Here is a 20,517-nt window from a genome sequence, read left to right on the forward strand (position 1 = left end):
GGCGCCTGCGCACTAACATCCCGCACCACTCGCCTTTCCGGACGGTCCTACAAGTCATCCAATACCCCACAATTCACTCGGCTGATACTTCCGGTGCCTCTCTCCTCGCGAACTCGTTGCTACATCCGGAAGAGAAGAGGGGAGGTCGTTTGTTGTCTGTGTTGACTGTTCCGTATCTCAGGTTCGGGGGCTGCCGCAGCCGCCACCGCTATTGCCATCATGTCGGTCCCCAGCGCCCTCATGAAGCAGCCCCCCATTCATTCCACGGCCGGGGCCGTCCCGGTTCGCAATGAGAAAGGTAAGGATCCTAGCCCGTCCCCGCCCGGTTTTCCTGTAGGCAGCGACCCCCCTCCCCCAAAATTCCCCAGTGTCCTGGTACCCTAAGACCCTGACTTCTGGCCCCCATGCTTGCTGACCGAGCTTCGTTGTTCATCTCCCAGTGTTACCACTCTGAACTTCCGATTATAAAATTCCTCCTGGGCCAGGTTTACTAAGGAAGCCAACTTTCTTTCCAGCCTTCCCTCCACCCCAACCCCATTTAGTCTGTAGTCCCCACCGCTGGGTCCACGCTTGCCTACACCCGCCTTTTCCCTCCAGATCATTTAGATCTGGTTATAAAAGAGGCTATGTTGTATATACAGTTGTAAAAGAGAATAGGATTCTTGCCCTCAAGTAGCTTACAGTCTGGGGGGCGGGGGAAGGAGTAGAATGGTGTTCGTATGTAAATATATACAGTACAAGATAAATACCATAAGAAATTTGTAACCTAAGTGTTGTAGGAGAAAAAAGGAGGGTAGTAGACCTTCTACTGCTATGGATAATCAGAGAAGGCAACAGAAGGGAGGATAATTTGAGTAATAAAGGATGAGTAGATGGTCAGTCAATAAATAAGCATTTAATTAAGCCCCAACTATGAGTCAATCACTAAGTGCTGGGAATACAAAAGACCAAAGCTAGACCCTGCCCTTAAGGAGTCTACAATCTAATGGTGGAGACAACATGCAAACATATATAAAAAGCAAGCTATAAATAGGAAATAATTAACAGAGAGAAGGCTGCGGAATTAAGAGTGGTCAGGGAAGGCTTCCTTTAGAAGGTGGGATTTTATTTGGAATATTAAAGGAAATCCAGGCATGGGGAACATTCAGAGAAAATTCCCAGAGCTGAAAGATGAAGTGTTTTGTTCATGAAACAACTAGGAGACCAGTGTCTCTAAATTAAAGAGTACTTGTTGGGAAATAAGGTGTAAGAAGTCTTGAAAAGGTATGAGGGGGCTTGATTATGAAGGGCTTTGAATAACAGCATTTTCATTTTATCCTGGAAGCAATAAAAATGCCAATGGAGTTTATTGAGTAGAGAAGGTAGCATGATCAACCTCACCCTACCGATTCAAGAAAATCATATTAGTGAAAGAATGAAAGAGTGTGGAAAGACCTAAGGCAGGTAAACCATCTAAGTAGGAGGATATGAGGGCAGCAGGGTGATGTTAGTGTCAGAGGACAGAAGGGAATGTATTCAAGAGGTATTTTCTTGGCAACAGCTGGAAGGATGGAGGAGGGCAGTGAGAAATAGGGAAGAATCCAGGATGACTCTTAGGTTGCTAATCCGAAAACCTGGGAAGATGATGTTACACTACATTAGTGAACAGAGGGAATGTGTTTAAGGGTTTAGGGAGAAAATAGAGTTCCATTTTAGATATAATTTGAGTTTACAGTATCAACTGGATAGCTAGTTTGAGATGTCTGAAAAGCTATTGGAGTAGAGCAGAGAGATTGGAGCAGAATAGATTGATTTGAGAGTCGTCAGTATAGAGATGGTGATTAAAACTGTGGAAACTGATGAATTCAACAAGTGAAGTACCAGCAGAAAAGTGCCCAGGACACTTATATTTAAAGGATGTGATATGGGAGAGGGTCCAGCAAAGGATACAGAGAAGAAGCAGTCAGATTGGAGGAGAACAAGGAGAGAGTGGTGTCCCAAAAACCCAGAGAGAAGAGGGGAGAACAATCAACAATCGTCAAAGGCCAGAGTAGTCAAGTAGAATGAGGATTTAAGAAAAGGTCATTGAATTTGGCAACTAAGATCATTTGTCGTTTTAGAGAGAGCAGTTCCAGGGGAATGATAAGATTGAAAGCTAAAGAAGATGGATAAAATATAAAATAAAAATAAAATTTAATAAGCAATCATAGAGCCATTAAACATTGTAGAATGAGACATTGAATCATACAGTCATGTTTTGGAAAATTCATCTCAGATGAATATGCATATGGATTGGAAGGGACAGAAACTAAAGGCAAGGAGGCCAATTGAACAATTATAGAAGTCTAGATAGGGGCTTGAACAAGGATGGAAGTTGTGGAAATGGAAAAGAAAGGATGAATTCCAAAGTTTTGGGGAAGAACGAATTAAGATTTGCCATTCACTAGATGTATGAGCAAAGGAGATCAGAGAGTTAAAAACTACTTTAAAGTTTTAAGCCAGAATAATAACAAAAATAGGAAATTGAGCAGAGGTGCAGCTTGAGGTAAGGAAAGATGATCATTTTAGTTTTAGACATATTGACTTTAGGGTCTGGCAAAACATCTACCAGCCAGTTAGAAATGCAAGACTGTTTGTTTCATCTAGTACTCCCACTCTACCAAAACTATGCTCTCAAAGGCCACTAATCCTTATCAGCAAATTAAACAGCAATTTTTAGTCTGCACTTGAGCACTCTGCAACATTCAAATCTTGGTGGCCAATCCCCTTTCTATATAACTCTTCCATTTACCATCAGAAACATCACACTTCTGCTGTGATAAATATTACCGCCTTTAACCACTCATCTGATTCCTTTATTACTTCCTTATCTCCCTGATCATCTGAGTGATTGTCTCCTTGAGGATCTCTTCTGACCCTTATTGTCTTTTTTCCACACTCTCACCTAACAAGCTCATCATTATTACCTTTACACAGATAATGCCCAAATCTGTAGCCCTGAGTTCTAAATACACCTCCTTCTATCTACAAGATATCTCTACTTTGGTGTCCCAAAGACACCTCAGACCACCAAATCTAAAACCAAATTTACTCATCCAAAATCTGTTTCCTCTACCTAATTTCATTATTTCAGTACCACTACCATTTACCTATGTTCAGAACTATGATGTTATTATGATGTTATTGTTGACATTTTTTCACCTCCCTTAGCCAGTCGATTATCAAAGTATATTGATTCCATCCCTGTAGCTAGTTACATTCCTTCTACCATTTATTTCTACTGCTACTATACAGTACAGATTTTCCTTACCTCCTGCCTAGACTAACATATCTTCTAGTCTCCACTGTATCCTCCCAGAAGCCATCCTTAACACAACTGGTAGATTTATATTCTTTATGCATAGTTCTTGTCATGTAAACTGCTAAAACTCTTCAGTATATCAATATGCAAGGCCCCCCACAATCTGCCCCTACCCTACCTATTCAAATGTGCATTATAATATTCCTCTGTACATATTATGTCCTCCAGCCAAACCAAATTATTCAACATACATCTCCATCTCACTAAATGCATAAAATAAAATATATAATCTGTTATAAAGATATCAATTATATTTAAATACAAATGCCAAAGTTGTTTTATGTTATGTTGTTTTACTAATTACATATAATAACAAATTTCCACATAAGTTTTCCTAAGTTATATAATCAAACTTATCTTCCTCCCTCCCTTCCCCATCCTGGGACTGGCATATGATTTGATCTGGGTTATACATGTATTATCATGCAAATCAATTCCCATAGTGTTCAGTTTTGAAAGTGAGTAATCTTATAAAACCAAAACTCCAAAGCATAAACTCAAAACAAGTGATAGATAAATCATATGCTTTCCTGCATTCTGACTCCCAACAGTTCTTTCCCTGGAGATGGATAGCATTCTTTGTCATAAGTCCCTCAGAATTGTCCCAAATCATTGTATTGCCAATAATAGCTAAATCTGTTGCAGTTATCAAAGTATTTAAAAAACACATTCATAAATTCTGCGTTAAGAATTCCCGAATTAAGGTCCTTTCTAGTTCCAGGTCCTACCCTATGAACTAAATGCTGGCACATAAGCAATAAATAAATTCATTGAATTAAATTGCTTAGAAGACAAAACAAGTGTTATGTATGAATTTTCTAAGATATTGTAGTTGTAATACCAATCAATAACTCATGAAATCCCTAAGGGATTAAAGGACTGGTTACAAAGAACCTTTTGGAACCTAATGAGTTCTCTTCCTTATCCAGGGGAGATTTCAATGGAGAAAGTGAAAGTGAAACGTTATGTATCTGGAAAAAGGCCAGACTACGCACCTATGGAGTCCTCTGATGAGGAGGATGAGGAATTTCAGTTCATCAAGAAAGCCAAGGAGCAAGAAGCAGAGCCTGAGGAACAGGAAGAGGATTCACCTAGTGATCCCCGGCTTCGACGTTTACAGAATCGCATTAATGAAGATGTTGAAGAAAGGTAATGGTCAGAGTTCTAGTTCCCTGTATCTGAACCCCTCATTGTGGGTTATGGTCTTTAAAAAAAACTATGAAACAATGCACATACACACCTACCTTGGGACTCTTAATTAACTCATTAAGAGAACAGAAGGCATGGATTGAGTGAAGAAAAAAGTCTGTTTAGCAGAAATGTTAAAGAATTAAATGAACTCATCATCATGCTTTACTTACCTACCCATCTTAAAGATTGTTGTAGTTTATTAGAGGGTTATATTGATGTTGTTTAAGTCAGGACCATATTAAGTATCCCACATAAGAAGGTCAACAAAGGTCCTTGTATTTCCTAGAACGTTATCCAGCCAGACCTTTAGAGAAACCACTGATTCATATCCTGAAGCTTGTGCACCCCAAGGCCAACTTAACTATATACTTTCTCACTGAAACTTTGGGTAAAACTACATAAATTCTCTGTGCCTTAGTTTCCTCTTTGGGTAATGGAAATGATATTTTTAATAGTGTTAACACCGGCTTTTGAGGGGGAGGAATTATTTAAATAAAAATGGGTTGTTGGGTCCATGACCCTGGGCAAATCACCTAACTACTTAATGAACATTTGCTAGACTACATTTTCATCATGATTTTCCAAAACCAGTGAAATCATAGGTCTGGTGCAAAAATACCAAAAAGGCCCTTTAAGTACAGAATGGGTGGTGAGATGCAAACATGAGCCTGCCCCAACTCCAACCTGTCTCTAGCATTTATACACTGTGTACTGGAGGATATGATTCTCTTGCAGGTTGGCTCGGCATCGGAAAATAGTAGAACCTGAAGTAGTGGGAGAAAGCGATTCTGAAGTAGAAGGAGATGCAAGGCGAATGGAGCGAGAAGACAGTAGTGAGGAAGAGGAGGAAGAAATTGATGATGAGGTAGAGGAAGGGAATGGTTGGGGAAATGGAAATCATTATAGGCATGTAGAGGCTATGTTGGTGATCACTCTCTGTGTGCCCCTGACAGGAAATTGAGTGGCGGCGTGGTATGATGCGTCAGCGAGCACAGGAGAGGAAAAATGAGGAGATGGAGGTCATGGAAGTGGAAGATGAAGGGCATTCTGGGGAGGAATCTGAATCAGAGTCTGAGTATGAAGAATATACAGACAGTGAGGATGAAATGGAACCCCGTCTCAAGCCTGTTTTCATCCGAAAGTAAGTACAAAACCTTCTAGGCTCAGACTACAGAAGACAAAGGACTACTAGACTACTCCAAGCCTTTTAAAGCCCCATATTGTCTTAGGGGAACATCAAGCTGAAATATATAGTCATTGCAAGTTCAGAAACCATGAAGCTCTCTCTGCTTATGGATGGGAAAAGTGTTAGGAAGGTCTGGATCTGAAGTCACCTCACTTTCATGTTTGCAAGGGTTCAAAGATCTAGAAAGCCCAAAGTTTAGTGGGTGAAATTTAGGTGGAAAGAATCCTAATTCATAATTTCTCATCTTCAATAGAGCTTATACTACTTGAGAACCAGTAAATTTTTGCTTAAGCTAAGCAATGAACACCCTAAGATCAATGGAACACTGTTTCTCTAAGGGCCCACAGTGACTATGGCTTCTGGCAGAGAATTGTACCCTTAGGTTGTTTGGCTCTCATAGAATGTGGTTCAGAATAGCTGCATACTGATACATAGTAGCTTCAGGATACTAATAGGGTCTTGTTGCTGCAGGAAGGACCGTGTAACAGTTCAAGAACGTGAGGCAGAAGCACTGAAACAGAAGGAGTTGGAGCAAGAGGCAAAACGTCTGGCTGAGGAGAGGCGCAAGTATACGCTCAAGGTGCCAGCATGGCCTCATTGAGAAACATTGGGTGGAGGATTGTGCAGTTGGGGTTATCCCATGAGGACTACTTCATCACCTGTGAACTATGGGCTGATTGGCTTTTCCTGTTTAGATTGTGGAAGAGGAGACAAAGAAGGAATTGGAGGAAAACAAACGTTCCTTGGCTGCCCTAGATGCACTCAACACAGATGATGAGAATGATGAGGAGGAATATGAGGCATGGAAAGTTCGGGAGCTGAAAAGAATCAAACGGGACAGAGAAGATCGAGAAGCGTGAGTATTAGAATGGGCTGCTGTTTTGTTGGTGGGAATATAGCAGATGTAAGACCAATGGCCTTGGTGTCCTGTTGACCATCTTGTCCAAAAAGAATCAGACCTAGTCATTGTGTTGTGGACTGCTTTGGAAATTTAGGAGTCCTATGGGTTCCTTTTCAGAATAATGTTTTTAAATGTGTAAAATAAAAGACATAGGATTATAAAGTAAACCAATTATATTGAAGTGATTATCAAAAAAAATTTTTTTAATCAAGTTAACAGGGCGCAGCCAGGTGGCTCAGTAGATCTAAGAGCCAGGCCCAGAGACAGGAGGTCCTGGGTTCAAATATAGCCTCAGACACTTCCTAGCTGTGTGACCCTGGGCAAGTCACTTCACCCCCATTGGCTAGCCCTTACTGCTCTTCTGCCTCAGAACCAATATCCAGTATTGATTCTAAGACAGAAGGTAAGGGTTTTAAATTATATGGGGGGGATAGGGGGAGTTAATAGACCTGACATTAACAATCTCTGTTCTAGAGCAATAATTCCTAATCTTTTTGTGTAAGGGGATCTTTTTTTTTTTTTTTTAAACCCTTAACTTCTGTGTATTGACTTATAGGTGGAAGAGTGGTAAGGGTAGGCAATGGGGGTCAAGTGACTTGCCCAGGGTCACACAGCTGGGAAGTGTCTGAGGCCGGATTTGAACCTAGGACCTCCTGTCTCTAAGCCTGTCTCTCAATCCACTGAGCTACCCAGCTGCCCCTAAGGGGATCTTTTTAACATAAAAATATCATTTTCCCCCTCCCAAAGTAATTATACTACTAATTAGTATTCATTGAGAAAATACAAACAGAAAGTCATAATGAATTCATTCATGCTTTTGAAGAAATATCTTTAGTCACAACATTTATATACATTTGAAGAATATTAGAATAAATATTTGCAAAAGATGTTTGCTTATGTATGAATTCGGCTATGAAGTCCTAGAACCCTTGCCAGTAACTCCAGAGCCCACCATAGTCTCATGGTCTCATCCAGGCATTAAGAAACATTATTCTAGCAAATCATGGAGCCATAGTAAAGATTAAAGATTCCTAACCTTGATTTTATGATATTGACACCTTTACAGTCATCTTTTGGGATGTTATCAAATGTTCAGAAAAGTTAAATTTAATTCACTTTGATTTTTTTTAAATGTCCCAAAACTTTAGGAATAAGGAGAATGGGTGTTATAAGATAAAATAATAATAAAATAGATCAGTTTTAAACCATTGGGAACCATTATCCTACGTAATTTGTTATAAATGGATTTCCTGAGACAACTCTATGCACGCTTCTTGAGCATTTTCTTCCACAGTATCCTTATCACTATAACATCGTTATGACACAAGTCAAACTGACTTACCTCTTACCGTAAATATCTCCTAAACCTGACTTTAGAGCTTGACTCCCCAAAGGCAGGGACTGGGTGGCTGATTTGCTTGGAGAAAAGGGCTAGGCACTCCCTTATTTTCCTGTCCTAACGTTTTAACTAAACTGAATCAGCATTGATAATTTTCGGCCTTGAATAGGATTGAGAAGGAGAAAGCAGAGATTGAACGCATGCGAAACCTGACAGAAGAAGAAAGACGAGCTGAACTCCGAGCAAATGGCAAAGTTATTACCAACAAAGCCGTTAAGGGCAAATACAAATTCTTGCAGAAGTACTATCACCGGGGTGCTTTTTTCATGGTAAGCAAAGAAAAGAGAAAGAGAGGAAAGAGGAAGGAAAAAAAAACCTTTATGAACAGTTCTATCACCTATAATACAATGGAAAGAGCACTTTCTCTGGAATTAAAGGCTTGGGTCAAATCCAGCCTCAGATATTACTATCTCTGCTACCTTGAGCAAGTCATTTAACTTTCCTGGTCCTTAGTTTCCTAATCTGTAAAATAAGAAAGTTGGACTAAATGGCCTCTTAGGTCCCTTCTGGCACTAGACTTATGATCCTACCTCTTTTCACTATAGTCACTTTTCTTGTGTTTGGTGAAGGGCACTGATTGGTCTTATTCTTGGTAGAGGAAAAAAATGCATTAAACTGCCCTACTGTGGTCCATAGGACCAGAGAAAACTGATAAAATAAACTTGCCTTTCTATTGACAGCAAGTCAGACTGACTTAGCTTATGCCCATACCCCGAATGAATTGTTTTAGCAACATGAGGAAAAACACTTCTTAACTACCAAGGAGTAGCTCTAAGATTAAATAGAAAGCAGGGGATTTTATGGGACAATACCATTTTCCCCTTTACATAAGGGGCAAAGTCAAATCAGCAAATGAGATTTTTTGTCAGATGGTATTTTGAGCACTAACAACATTTCTAGTGCAGGCCTAACTGAATAGGGAATGAATGACAGTATTCAAAACTCTTATACATACCAAATAAATTTAGATGATTTCTCAGTGTTAATCGAGTTACAGTGAAACACTAGCTCTTGAGGAAACTCACCCTCTCCAATCAGTAGTCAAATCAAAGGATAAGCTTTTCAATGAAAATTAGCTTGCCTCCCTCCCCTCCTAAAATCATTTTCAGCATTTAGTCATTAGTCTGCTTTACTGTCATTTTTCTAGCTCTTGGGTTTTTGCCATGTCTAGGGCCCAGGAGATCATGGACTTTTCTTGTGCTATAATAAAAATGAGTACTGGCTTTTATTTCTCCAAAGATTTTCCACTGGTGGGCCAGAACTAAATGAGGTTAGAACAGTAAAGCATTGTTTGATAGCATTTGAAAGGTAGTGCTTTGGGGTACACATTCTCACCTACTTACTGCTTTTGAGACTGGACAAAAAGTGTTGGCCAAAGGGTGAAGCAGATTGACTTCTGTGAAAATGCGTAAGGAACAGTTTGGGTTTCTGATCCCTTAAAACTTAGGTCCTGAGGTTGTTCAGTCATTTTAGTCAAGTCTGATTATTTATGACCTCATTTGAGGGTTTTTTGGCAAAGACATTGGAATAGTTCACCATTTTTTCCCCTAGCTCATTTAACAGATGAGGAAACTGAGGCACACAGTTTTCAACACAGAAAGATGAATCTTCCTAACACCAGACCCAACACTATCCACTTCACCACCTAGCTACCCTAGGCCAGAAGTAGTTGATTATATTTAAAACTGAACCCTGAATTTCTAGTCTGTTGCTCTGGCTTAGAGAGCTTTTAATAAAGACATCCTCCTGTGAAGTAGAAAAAAGTGCCAAGAAAGTTCCAGTTTGTTTGAGTATGTGAAACAAGTATCTCTTCCACCAAGCTCTCTTTGACTAACTACCTGATTGTGATCTTTCCCTTTACATTTAATTTTCACCGCACTTTCATAACCTTTAACACCTGCTTAGATGTTACTTCATTTAGTTATCTTCCTAGCTAGGTTGTAAAATCTTGTAAGGACAAAAACAGCGCCTTCTGTGTTCCTCCTTAAAAGTGCATGGTGCAAAAAGTGAAATGTTTGCTTTACTAAACGATATGATGTGTAATCTGACCATGGGTCTTTTCTTACCTGCAGGATGAAGATGAAGAAGTTTACAAAAGAGATTTCAGTGCTCCCACCCTGGAGGATCACTTCAATAAGACTATTCTTCCCAAAGTTATGCAGGTATAGGAGACTGTAACATGTCCGAGTGAGTAGATTAAGGTCTAGGATAGTTTCTGCATATGAGATTGTTAATTCATTCTCTCTCCCCTCAGGTCAAGAACTTTGGACGATCAGGCAGAACCAAATACACCCACCTTGTCGATCAAGACACCACTTCCTTTGATTCAGCTTGGGGTCAAGAGAGTGCCCAAAATACCAAGTTCTTCAAGCAAAAAGCAGCTGGGGTACGAGATGTATTTGAGAGGCCATCTGCCAAGAAAAGAAAAACTACCTAGGATTCAACCTCCTACTTCCCTGACAATGGACACATGGGGAAGTCTTTTTGGGGTTTTATTTTTTTCAAGATTGCTCATGTGGAACCTCTGGCACCTTTGCAGCCTAGCACCCTTTTTATACCTAAGGGACGATAAAACAAGGGACCATAAGAGGACTTTTTTAATGCTGAAAAGCAATATCCAGATATGAGTCTTAAGCCTGAGCTTGGTGACTGGATCCTAGACTTGTTTTCGTCACTTCTCATGCCAACTCTGGCTTCAAAGTCTCACATGTGTAACATAGGTTACAAAGAAGTAATACAGTATCTCCTTAGAGTTAGGAGAAGTAACATAGGGAAATTAAGCTTATTAAAAAAAAAAAAAAACCTTTTTTTGACATTTTCCTAGCATATGTTTTCTCGTCTTGAATTTTATTTCATCTATATATGTGCCACAACCTATAATTTATTCTCCCCATAAACCTTAAGGCAGAGAGAAAATAAAAGAAAACAACCTATACCTTATAAATCAAAAACCCTTAGAAGCCCAGCACAAGCTCCCACCTTTTTAAATTTCTCCAGACCAGCAAATGAACAAAATTAATTTGCTCTGGCTTCCTTACATTTAATTTCAGAGAAAAATGTGTCCCATGTTCTAAAGCCCATACCACCCTGAAATTTCCATTGCCAGTAGAACACTTTACCTTCCTTTAATTAAACCACTTAACATTAAGTTTCAATATAAGTACCAACCACTATTACTCATAACATGTTTTAAACCTGAAGTTGCTCACTTGGCCACAATGCAAGTGATGAGTAGAATGTTAACTAGGGAAATGATACTAATATCCTATTTCAAAAAGATGTGGCTTGAGCTTCATTGATGTGCTGGTAATGTGGCTTGTATAAATTTAAATAAAGTTTTCCCTTAAGTCTTTTTATCTCCTTTATAGAAGCAACTCGTGTTGAATTTTTAACTATTTTACAACTTTCAGAGTTGTTAAAAGTTGTCGACAGCCTAAAGAAGACAATTATTGCAAAAATGATATTACAAAAAGACACAACCACCAGGAGTTTCAATGACTTTATCATTCCCCATCCCCGTCTATCAACAAAATGCCACACAATAGGACAGTGGAAAGAAAAAACCTTTATTGCAATAAATAAGTCCATCCAGGCCTAGCCATGCAAAGGTTAGTTGGTAAGGGTAATTAGAGCTTCTACTACGTTGCCCATGTGTTCTCGCAAACTACGTTCTGCAGCTGCTCGTGAGATTTCCATCTCTGTCATCTGCAGGGAAAAGAGAAATATAAAAAAAATCCAAGTATATAGCAAAAACTATAGAACTAGAAGCTGTCATCAAGATGAAGCTGGGTGCCTCAGTGGATTGAAAGCCAGGCCTAGAGATGGGAGGTCCTGGGTTCAAATTTGACCTCAGACATGCCCTAGCTGTGTGACCCTGGGCAAGTCACTTAACCCCCTTGCCTAGCCTGCAGTACTGATTCCAAGACAGAAGGTAAGGGTTTTTATAAAAATTTTAAAAAAAAATGTTGAGGCATCTGGTACTATGGTCCTCTTATTTAGAGACTTTAGAAAAACATTGTGCCTGTTTTCCTCATCCCCAGGCAAAAGATGTTCTATATTATAGTGGTCCCTATTACACTTAAAACTACCATTGTCAACATACTTACAATCAGTTCCAGATCTTCCTTCTTGATTGTAACTTTGGCCAGTTCCTTCTCCCTGCAAATAATTACTTGTGAATATTTTCAGCTAAGATTTATTGAGGACAAGGCACTAGGGACACAGAAGAAATTGAGAATCTTAAAAGTAGCTGGGGGAATCAGAGCACTAACAGCTTCCACAATGAGGAAAGGCCTCACCTAATAGATAAGTGTCTAAGCTGAGCCTTGAAGGGAGTTAGGCATTCCAAGAGCACAGTGAACCCAATTACAGAATGAAGGCAGCTAGGTGTCACAATGATTAGAGGAGTCAGGAAAACCCAATTCAAATCCAGTCTCAGATACTTACTAGTTGTATGACCCTAAGTAAGTCATTTAACCTCTTGGCCTCAGTTCCTTCAGCTGTGAAACAGGAATAATAATAATAGCGCTTACTTCCCAGGGTTGTAAAGATCAATAGCTGGAGTACCAGGCACCAAATTAAGTTCGATATAAACGTTAGCTCTTATTAAATGTCACATTTGTGTTTGTAAATGTAACTCCATAAACCTTTGGTGATGATAACTACAAATCCCCAGTTACTCCGTGCTCATTCCCATTTTTCTGCACCATTGAGGAAGAAAGTCAGTGTCTCTCAGAACCAGTCTGGAAGACCAGTCTCCGTCGAGGGGTCGGTTTAAAGTGCTCGGGGTGCTACGCATAAAGTTGGGGCACTCGCTCACCGTTCCTGTTTGGCCTTCTGCTCCCGGGACCGCCGATCTCCAATCACCGACATCGCCTAGGGCAGGAACACACGCCAGGCAGGGGCATCAGCTCCGAGCCCCTGAATTTCCGGAGCTGGACACTTTGGGGTCCACGCGGCTCCAAGCCCCCTCCTCCTCCTCTACTCTCTCCACCTAAGCCCCTCTATCCGCGCCCCCTTAAACACCCCAGACCCGAGCCAGTCTCCTCGCACCCCACATGCCGCCTCCTGCTCGTCTCCTTCCCTCCCTCTCTCACCGTCTCCAAGTTAGAGCTTTGGATCTCTTTCTCTTCTGCATAGTCGGTCACTCGTTCCAGGTCGGCCGCGCCACTGTCATGTTTCCGCGGTTTCTCGGGCGGCCGCTCCGGGCCACTCGGTTCTGTTTCCAGCTCCAGCTCCACATCGCCTTCCGTCGCCATCTCAATCCCGCCGCACCGCCTCCCGCGCACCGCCCCTTCCGTACCCACCGCTCATCGACTTCCGGGTAGAGCCCGCCCCTTCCGTGCGCATCTTAGACCAAAGTCAGCTTGCAGCGCTCCCAGCGGCCACCGCCCCGAAGACCCTGCAACCACGCCCCCTCCCTAGGGAAGAGGGGCGGGATCAAACCCTGAGTTGGGCGGGGCTGCGCCGGGCATTCCTGAAGTGCTAAAGACTCTCTGTACACACCTCTGCCACTTTCCAGCCGGCCCAAAACGCAATCCGTAGCCATGCCGAGGTCCCATCTGCAGTTTATACTCGCAGAGATTCAAACAGCCGCCACCACTACCAACCTGCCAAGAACGCTCACATCACCCTCTAGTTCAGACCCTTTCCTCTGACCCAGGCAGGGTTTTAAAGGATGAAGTTAAATCCTAAACCCATTAACAGTTAATCCAGCCCAAACCAGATATGCAAACTGCCCACCTAATCTGTAGATAGCCCAGGAGCCTTTGGGGACAAAGGGAGGTGGGGCCCGAAGTCAGCGGGAGAAGACAGCACTCACACATCCACACTGGCAAGTCCACAAGAACACCGCCCAGGAGATATGGGATTGCCAGATTGCTTCTCGCTGGGGTCCTTACTCCCCATCTAGCCGAACTGCTGCTCCCGACCCCCACCCGGATGCGCAAGCGGGGAAAATTGTTTTCTTTTTACTTCGGTATAAGCCTCAACTAGACCTCTGGACTCTAGGACTGGGATGGTAGAAGTGAAGGCTCCTCCCAAAAGCCCTACCCCATCCCTACCCCTGACCCAGCAGTGGGGCTGGATCAACACTACCCTGGGAAAAACTGTCTTCTACCAGGTGAGAGGTCACATGCTGTGTGTATGTACTCTTGGCAGAGAATAAGGAAAGGAAGAACAGATGGGAGCCACTTTTGCTGCAAATTGGGAGTCTTTCCCCTCCTCAATTTTCTTTCCCTGCCTGTGATATTCCTGATTCCCGTATTCCTAACCCCTGTGTTCCTTCCTCAAAACCCTCATCAGAACTCCTAGAAAGGAGGCAGATATTGGATGTAATTTAGGATCTGGGTAAACAACTCTCTTGGAACAAGGTCTGCTTGATGAAGGCCTCAGACTGGAGTGTGCAGCATTGCATTGAGCCCAGAACATCTGAGAACTCCAGTACAAATGAGAATGAATCCAGAACTCAAGAGTACAGAGGCCTGGGAAGATCCCTTGAAGGTTGCTTCATCATTTAACCTCTTCCTTAACATACATTCACCTTAGTCCCTTCTGAGCAGAGCCCCATACCATCCCATTCAGATTCCTATAATTTTTCAGCCTTCTCCATTCCCTCCACCCCCAACCCTGCATCCCTAAAAGGAAATTTAAAAGACTATTCTACATCACCTTTGTTCCCAGGTATCAAACTGCTGTGTCCCTGCCCCATGTACTAGTTGTGGCTACTCTGGGTTGCCGCCTCTCAAGGAGTCAACCAGTAGCAGACTGCTCTACACCCTTCTACATGTGGGGGCCTCAGCCACTTGCTGCCTCCTCCTCTCCAGAACAGTCCTGGACACCCTCCGGGGCAAAGTGGGTGAGGTCAACAGATTGAGGGTGGTTGGGGTAGTAGGGTAAGAAAGTAGGGGAAAAGGTGAAATGTGAAGGAAACCTGGGCAACAGGGAGAAGCATGGGGATGTAGCTAAGTGAAAAAAAAAAGAACTTGAAGCAAATTTTCATATAAAAAATAGTATCCTTTCCATGCAATTTGATTATTCCAATCTGCTCTCCCTTCTGATGTTTACCAGGTACTGATCCCCTCTGGGCTGTGTACCAACCCCTCTGGACAGAATGACTGCCCAGTGCCAAATGGCTCTGGGGCTGTATATAGAGTGTGTGCTGGCACTGCTACCTTCTACTTGCTACAAGCTGTGATCCTGATTAATGTCAACTCTTCTACTAGCCCCAGAGCTCGGCTGCATAATGGGTATGTCAGGAGTACAAAGTTTTTGTAGGGGAAAGGTGAGAACAGAAATAATGGGGAAAAGGGAGAGATAAATTGAGTAAATTCACAGAAGGGCTAAAATGGGGGGCAGATCTGGGAGCACAGGCCATAAGGATGCAGAGACCAGGGCAAAGTTCTGGCAGTCTTACACCCCCACAGTCTCTGATTTTGTTACTATGTTGTTGTTTTTTTGTTACAATGAGGTTACAACTTACCTTAGTTGTAAGGACCAAATGAAATAAATGTTTTGTAAACTTTATAGTGCTCTGCAAATGTCAGCTATTATAATTATCCTATCACATGCCTTCTCTCCTAATAATTTATATCCCTTCCTATTCCTTCTGTCCTGAGCACGTATTCTCTCTCCTGTGACCCAGCTTCTGGCTCCTGAAGGTGATGGTCTTGCTGGGGCTTTGTACTGCTGCCTTCTACATCCCAGATGAGCATATCTTTCCAGGTAACCTTCAGCATTCATTCTGACCTTGGCTAATCAGCTGGGGGGTGGTAGAAGGGGGAAGGAGGGAGGAGTACACCCAGTGATAAATTGGAATTGAAGTATATTTATTTATTGGTGTTCACTCTGCAGCATGGCACTATGTGGGTATCTGTGGAGGCTTTGCTTTCATCCTGCTGCAGCTGGTGCTCATCACAGCCTTTGCTCACACTTGGAACAAAAACTGGTGAGGAAGAATCTCCGTGGAAATCACCTCTAGGACGGGGAGATAGAACTAAACAGGTCCTGGGTCCAGACAGCAGTGTGGCAACTGCAGTTAGGGTGGTCTCTCTCACATGATGTGATAGTGCCCCTCAATATTACCTGGGAAGTAGAATGAGGTGGGATCCACTTAAGCAGTTAAAAACTTCAGAGAATCTTGGCTAGGAAATCATGCTGGCCCTAATCTAGCAAGAAGCAAGAATGGCCCTAGCCATGAGCAGATGGGGACTTCAGACATGGGCTATTTATTCATGGTTCTCACACCCACACAGGCTGACAGGGGCTGCCCAGGATTGGCGCTGGTTTGGGGCAGTGCTGCTGGCCACCATCATTTTCTACATCATAGCTGGAACAGGAGCAGTACTTCTATTCTACCACTATACCCATCCTGCTGGCTGCCTGCTCAACAAAGCTCTACTTGGCCTGAACCTTTGCTTCTGTGGCATCCTCTCTCTTCTCTCCATCACTCCCTGCATCCGCCTCAGTGTGTACATCTCAGGATCTAAAACCCTCTTCCCCTACAAAAACACACCAATTAAGAGATTTTTCCCTAATGGGCCTGCCAGGTTCTGGTCCCCTATCTATTCTTGTTCTTTCTAATCTAGCTTCCCCTTTTGGGAATTTTTGGCAAATTTGTCCTGCGTTCAAGATTTCTGGGATAAGTGACAGATCCATTTTCCTGGGGATGGGAAGTTATTGTTGCCCCTAAAAGAGCAATAGTTTTTGATGTCTCTTCTCAGAACAGCCCTGCTCTGGCCCCCTACAAGCCTCCATCATTAGCTGCTATATCATGTATTTGACTTTCTCTGCGTTGTCCAGCCGGCCCCCAGATAAGGGTAAGTAAAGAAGCCAGGGCTCTTCGTGCCATTTTCCCATTTATTTCTGCACTTTCCTATTTCCCTTCTCTCTACTCCATACTTCATCCCCACAGTGCTACTTCGAGGACAGAATCGTACTATCTGCCAGCCTGGAGCAAACAAGATGGAGGCACAGACACCAGACACCTCTCTGGCCATTTTGAGTGCTGGAATCATGTATGCCTGTGTGCTTTTTGCCTGGTGAGTAAAGGTGTCAAAAGGGGAGAGCTACAAGAAGTACAAAGCATTAAGAGAGCAAGACAAACAAAAACATAAACTGGAGACTGAACAATTAAGGAGGTCTAAAGATTAAGAAACATCCCCAAGACTGAGGGCAATTTCTGGAAATAAGAGACCAAGTGCCAGAACCAGGTTACCATCTGTGTCCCCAAAGTCAATATCCAAGTACCTATTTAAAAGCCCACAGTTAATCAGTTGAGAGCACTTAACTAATCCTAGCCTCAGCTGAACACCTGTAAAATGAACTGCCACAGCTGATAGGTAAGATGAGGGATACCTAAACATGGTCCTGATGAGCCCCCTTCACTCTTACCCTGCTATTACAAACCATTCTACATGTTAATAACCCTCTTATCCCACAGTAATGAGGCTTCTTATCTGGCTGAGGTATTTGGCCCTTTGTGGATGGTCAAGGTTTACAGATATGAGTTTCAGGTGAGGATCAAAATCTTAATACCCTTCTGTGCCTGACATCCCAAATACACAACCCTGCTCTTGTGGACTATCGCCACAGCTCACTTCCTCATCCTTTTAAAAATGTATCCTTACTTTTTAGAAGCCTTCCATCTGCTTCTGCTGCCCAGACAATCTATCACCAGAAGAAGGAGGCAAGTATGAAGTTGGGGAAATGAAATAACAGTGGATGAGGGTGCTCTAGAGGGTCAGGGAATCAATGCTCAGGAGCCTAAATCATGCCTCTTGTCTCTAAAGGGCCCAGTGGAAAGGAGGCAGGCTCAGGTGCACCACAGACACCTCACAGACTCTCTTACAGCTACTCTGCTTTCCACTTTGTCTTCTTCCTGGCTTCTCTCTATGTTATGGTCACTCTCACTAACTGGTTCAGGTAGGGAGTATCCTGTACAACAGCCTTGATCCCTGACTTCCTAAGAAATGGGAAATCACCAAGGGCCTGCAAGATGGGAGTTGGGTTTGTCCATCAACCTAGGGTGATGAAAAGATATTTAAGAGCCAAGAGTCTGCTCCTTCTGAACAGAGATCTTGACCCCCACAGTTATGAAGGGGCAGAGCTGGAAACCACATTTACAAGAGGTAGCTGGGCTACCTTTTGGGTCAAGATTGCCTCATGCTGGACCTGTGTGTTACTCTACTTGGGACTGCTACTGACTCCAACTTGCTGGCCAGCCACTGGATCCTCCAGAACCCGTCATATTGTACGTCGGCGCTGGCGTCGAATCCAAGTCTCTATGTAACTGGGGTCTGTTGGCTGTTCTGTCCAAAATGTTGGGTTCAGGAAAGAGGAAGTAACCCATCATAAAAACAGGGTTTTTTAGCTCTATCCTTTGAGCTAAAAGGCAGAGGTAGTTATGCAGTTCTGGGATAAAGATGTAAAGGGCCCTGACCACAACTCATCCAGGGAGGGAGATCTCCAATTCTCTGGGACAGCAGTTCTTGGCAAAGAACCCACTCTCCAGAGTAGGCAGCCAAACACCTGCCATCCACCCCCACCTAAAACTTCTCAGATCTCAGGCCTCTAGCTGAAAGGGAGGAGACTGTTTCAATAATACCAGGGGAGAAGAGGGGGGAAAAAAAAAAACAAGAGAAATTGAGAGAAACTGAGACTCAGAAGCAGACTGACAACCAGAGGGACAGAAACACAGAAAGATTCAGAAACAGTTTGAACACTGTTCTAATTTGGACAAAGTAAAATTGGTTCTGGAATTCTGAATTCAAGTCCCCAAAAGTACAAGCTAGCCCTGGGGACAAAAGGATCATCCTCATCTTTGAGGAAAGGCCACCACTAGAAGACAAACAAATCAGGTGAATTACCAAATTAGCTTTGTATTGACCAAACAGCCTGAGGAAGAAGGAAGGCACAGAAAGCAACAAGTCAGGTAACTATTATTAGATAATTAACTTGACCCCTCTTTTGCCTTGAGCTAGTTTTGAGGCTGATTTAAAAGAGGCAGGATTCAAAAGTTCAAGAAAGACAAAGGAAAAGGAAATGATCTGAGGTTTACAAGTTCTCAGCATTCCTCCATACTCATTTCCCCTATCTATGTAGTTAATATAGAATAAAGGTTGTTTCTATAATTGGCCTCTTCCCATCACTTATCAAGTTCCAAATCAACTCTTCTAAATGTTTCTCCTCCAGTCAGAGAAAGCATCCCACCATCCCCACCCAGCCAATTGGACCCCTTAGTCACACAGGCATCAGAGGAATTACAAAGCTACTTTTAATACTCTGGGGTAAGCCCCATAGGAATAAAAAACATTGGGAGAGGGTGGCCTCCTCACCCCCAGGAGTGCCCTGGAGGAGAGCAAGGCTGCCTGGGGGGAAGGATGCACAGAGGGAACCCACTGCAGACACAGGGCGAAGGGAATGCCATCAGTTCTGGGACCTGTGAGCGCTACAGGAGGAGGCGAGAGCATGACGGGACTGGCTCCAGGCACACAGTCGACGGGCAAGAGAGATGGGCATGAGCCATAGAGTTACTTGGGCTCTTCCTTCTTCTCATTGGCCTTTTTCTGCTTCTGTTGCATGATCTCCGAGTCCCTGGAGGTAGAGATGATGGGGCACTGGGGGTACCAGAGGGCAAAGAAGGACAGGACACCGGGGATAAAGGGCAAAGAGGATAAAATGGATGTGGACAGGGGTAAATTCAGTGTGTCGGTGAAATGCTCATAATTCTGTGAGACCACAGAGAAGAGCTGGAGCTCAGAGGCCATCTGCCTGCTTTTTGAAGGGTCAAAAACCTCACCATACAGACCCAGAGTGTACTTCAGCACACTTAGCAAAGGGGCAAGGGAGGAAAGGAGTGTAGGAGAGAAACAGGATGGGAATATTGCACTCAGAAACACAGCAATACTTAAAATTTAACTAACCAAGGCTTTAACTTAAGACTCAGGCCTCTCATATATGGTCCTGAGCTGCCAATTTGTAGGGCTTAGTCCTTCCTACCCGAGAAAAAAGGAGAAAAACGGGGACTGCCCCTTCTGCATCCTCTTGCCTCTACCCTCCCCCATCCTATGCCCTTCTAAATCCCTCGGGCACTTCCATCTTCAACTGATCCTCCTCCCTCTCCCTTCCCTGGGGCTACCTCTGCTTTCGGGCAGCGGCAGAGAGCCCGTCATCCCGGCGTTTTCCCTTGCCTGAGTCGCTTTGCTTTTTCATGTTCTTCTGGCGGGCAAGCTCACGCTGGTTACCGCCTGCAAAAAAGGGAAAGAAAAAGGATGAGTACCCCGGCCCTTAACAGAAGACTCTCCCTCAAACCTGGGAATCCGGAAAGCTGACACTTTTGAGGACACTGACCAAGAAAAACTGAGGAGGGGGGAGGGGTAGGAGGGAAGGGAAGATGAAGCTCCAGTTGAGAGGAGGAAGGGGGGTTAGGTGAAGGCGATCCAAAGGGGCTGGGGGTGGGGAGAAGGGGAAGCATTGCTGGCACAAGGAACCCTGGAGACTGG

General features: G+C 43.2%; 4 protein-coding genes across 4 annotated transcripts; 2 read left to right on the top strand and 2 right to left on the bottom strand.

Annotated features, from left to right (window-relative positions):
• Positions 1-146: 146 nt before the first annotated feature.
• MFAP1 (microfibril associated protein 1) lies at positions 147-11,368 on the top strand. Its single transcript, XM_044662179.1, has 9 exons — positions 147-298; positions 4,270-4,489; positions 5,267-5,396; positions 5,485-5,672; positions 6,189-6,297; positions 6,413-6,573; positions 8,127-8,286; positions 10,090-10,179; positions 10,272-11,368. The coding sequence occupies exons 1-9, from the start codon at positions 220-222 to the stop codon at positions 10,452-10,454; spliced, it is 1,320 nt and encodes a 439-aa protein (XP_044518114.1). The 5' UTR covers positions 147-219; the 3' UTR covers positions 10,455-11,368.
• A 194-nt stretch (positions 11,369-11,562) lies between these two features.
• Positions 11,563-13,323, bottom strand: HYPK (huntingtin interacting protein K). The gene is made up of 4 exons (XM_044662180.1): positions 13,114-13,323; positions 12,837-12,892; positions 12,124-12,175; positions 11,563-11,722 (listed from the first exon to the last, which is right to left on the bottom strand). Exons 1-4 carry the CDS (start codon positions 13,273-13,275, stop codon positions 11,627-11,629), a joined length of 366 nt encoding a protein of 121 aa, XP_044518115.1. The 5' UTR covers positions 13,276-13,323; the 3' UTR covers positions 11,563-11,626.
• Positions 13,324-14,033: 710 nt separating this feature from the next.
• Positions 14,034-18,305, top strand: SERINC4 (serine incorporator 4). Its single transcript, XM_044660012.1, has 12 exons — positions 14,034-14,138; positions 14,699-14,878; positions 15,086-15,264; positions 15,660-15,739; positions 15,869-15,962; positions 16,270-16,481; positions 16,738-16,833; positions 16,929-17,055; positions 17,457-17,529; positions 17,651-17,706; positions 17,813-17,938; positions 18,107-18,305. The coding sequence occupies exons 1-12, from the start codon at positions 14,034-14,036 to the stop codon at positions 18,303-18,305; spliced, it is 1,527 nt and encodes a 508-aa protein (XP_044515947.1).
• A 1,147-nt stretch (positions 18,306-19,452) lies between these two features.
• On the bottom strand, positions 19,453-20,285 carry SERF2 (small EDRK-rich factor 2). The gene is made up of 2 exons (XM_044665080.1): positions 20,154-20,285; positions 19,453-19,609 (listed from the first exon to the last, which is right to left on the bottom strand). Exons 1-2 carry the CDS (start codon positions 20,225-20,227, stop codon positions 19,546-19,548), a joined length of 138 nt encoding a protein of 45 aa, XP_044521015.1. The 5' UTR covers positions 20,228-20,285; the 3' UTR covers positions 19,453-19,545.
• Between the last annotated feature and the right edge of the window lie 232 nt (positions 20,286-20,517).

This window comes from Gracilinanus agilis, chromosome 2, assembly GCF_016433145.1.
Source record: "Gracilinanus agilis isolate LMUSP501 chromosome 2, AgileGrace, whole genome shotgun sequence".
Taxonomy (NCBI): domain Eukaryota; kingdom Metazoa; phylum Chordata; class Mammalia; order Didelphimorphia; family Didelphidae; genus Gracilinanus; species Gracilinanus agilis.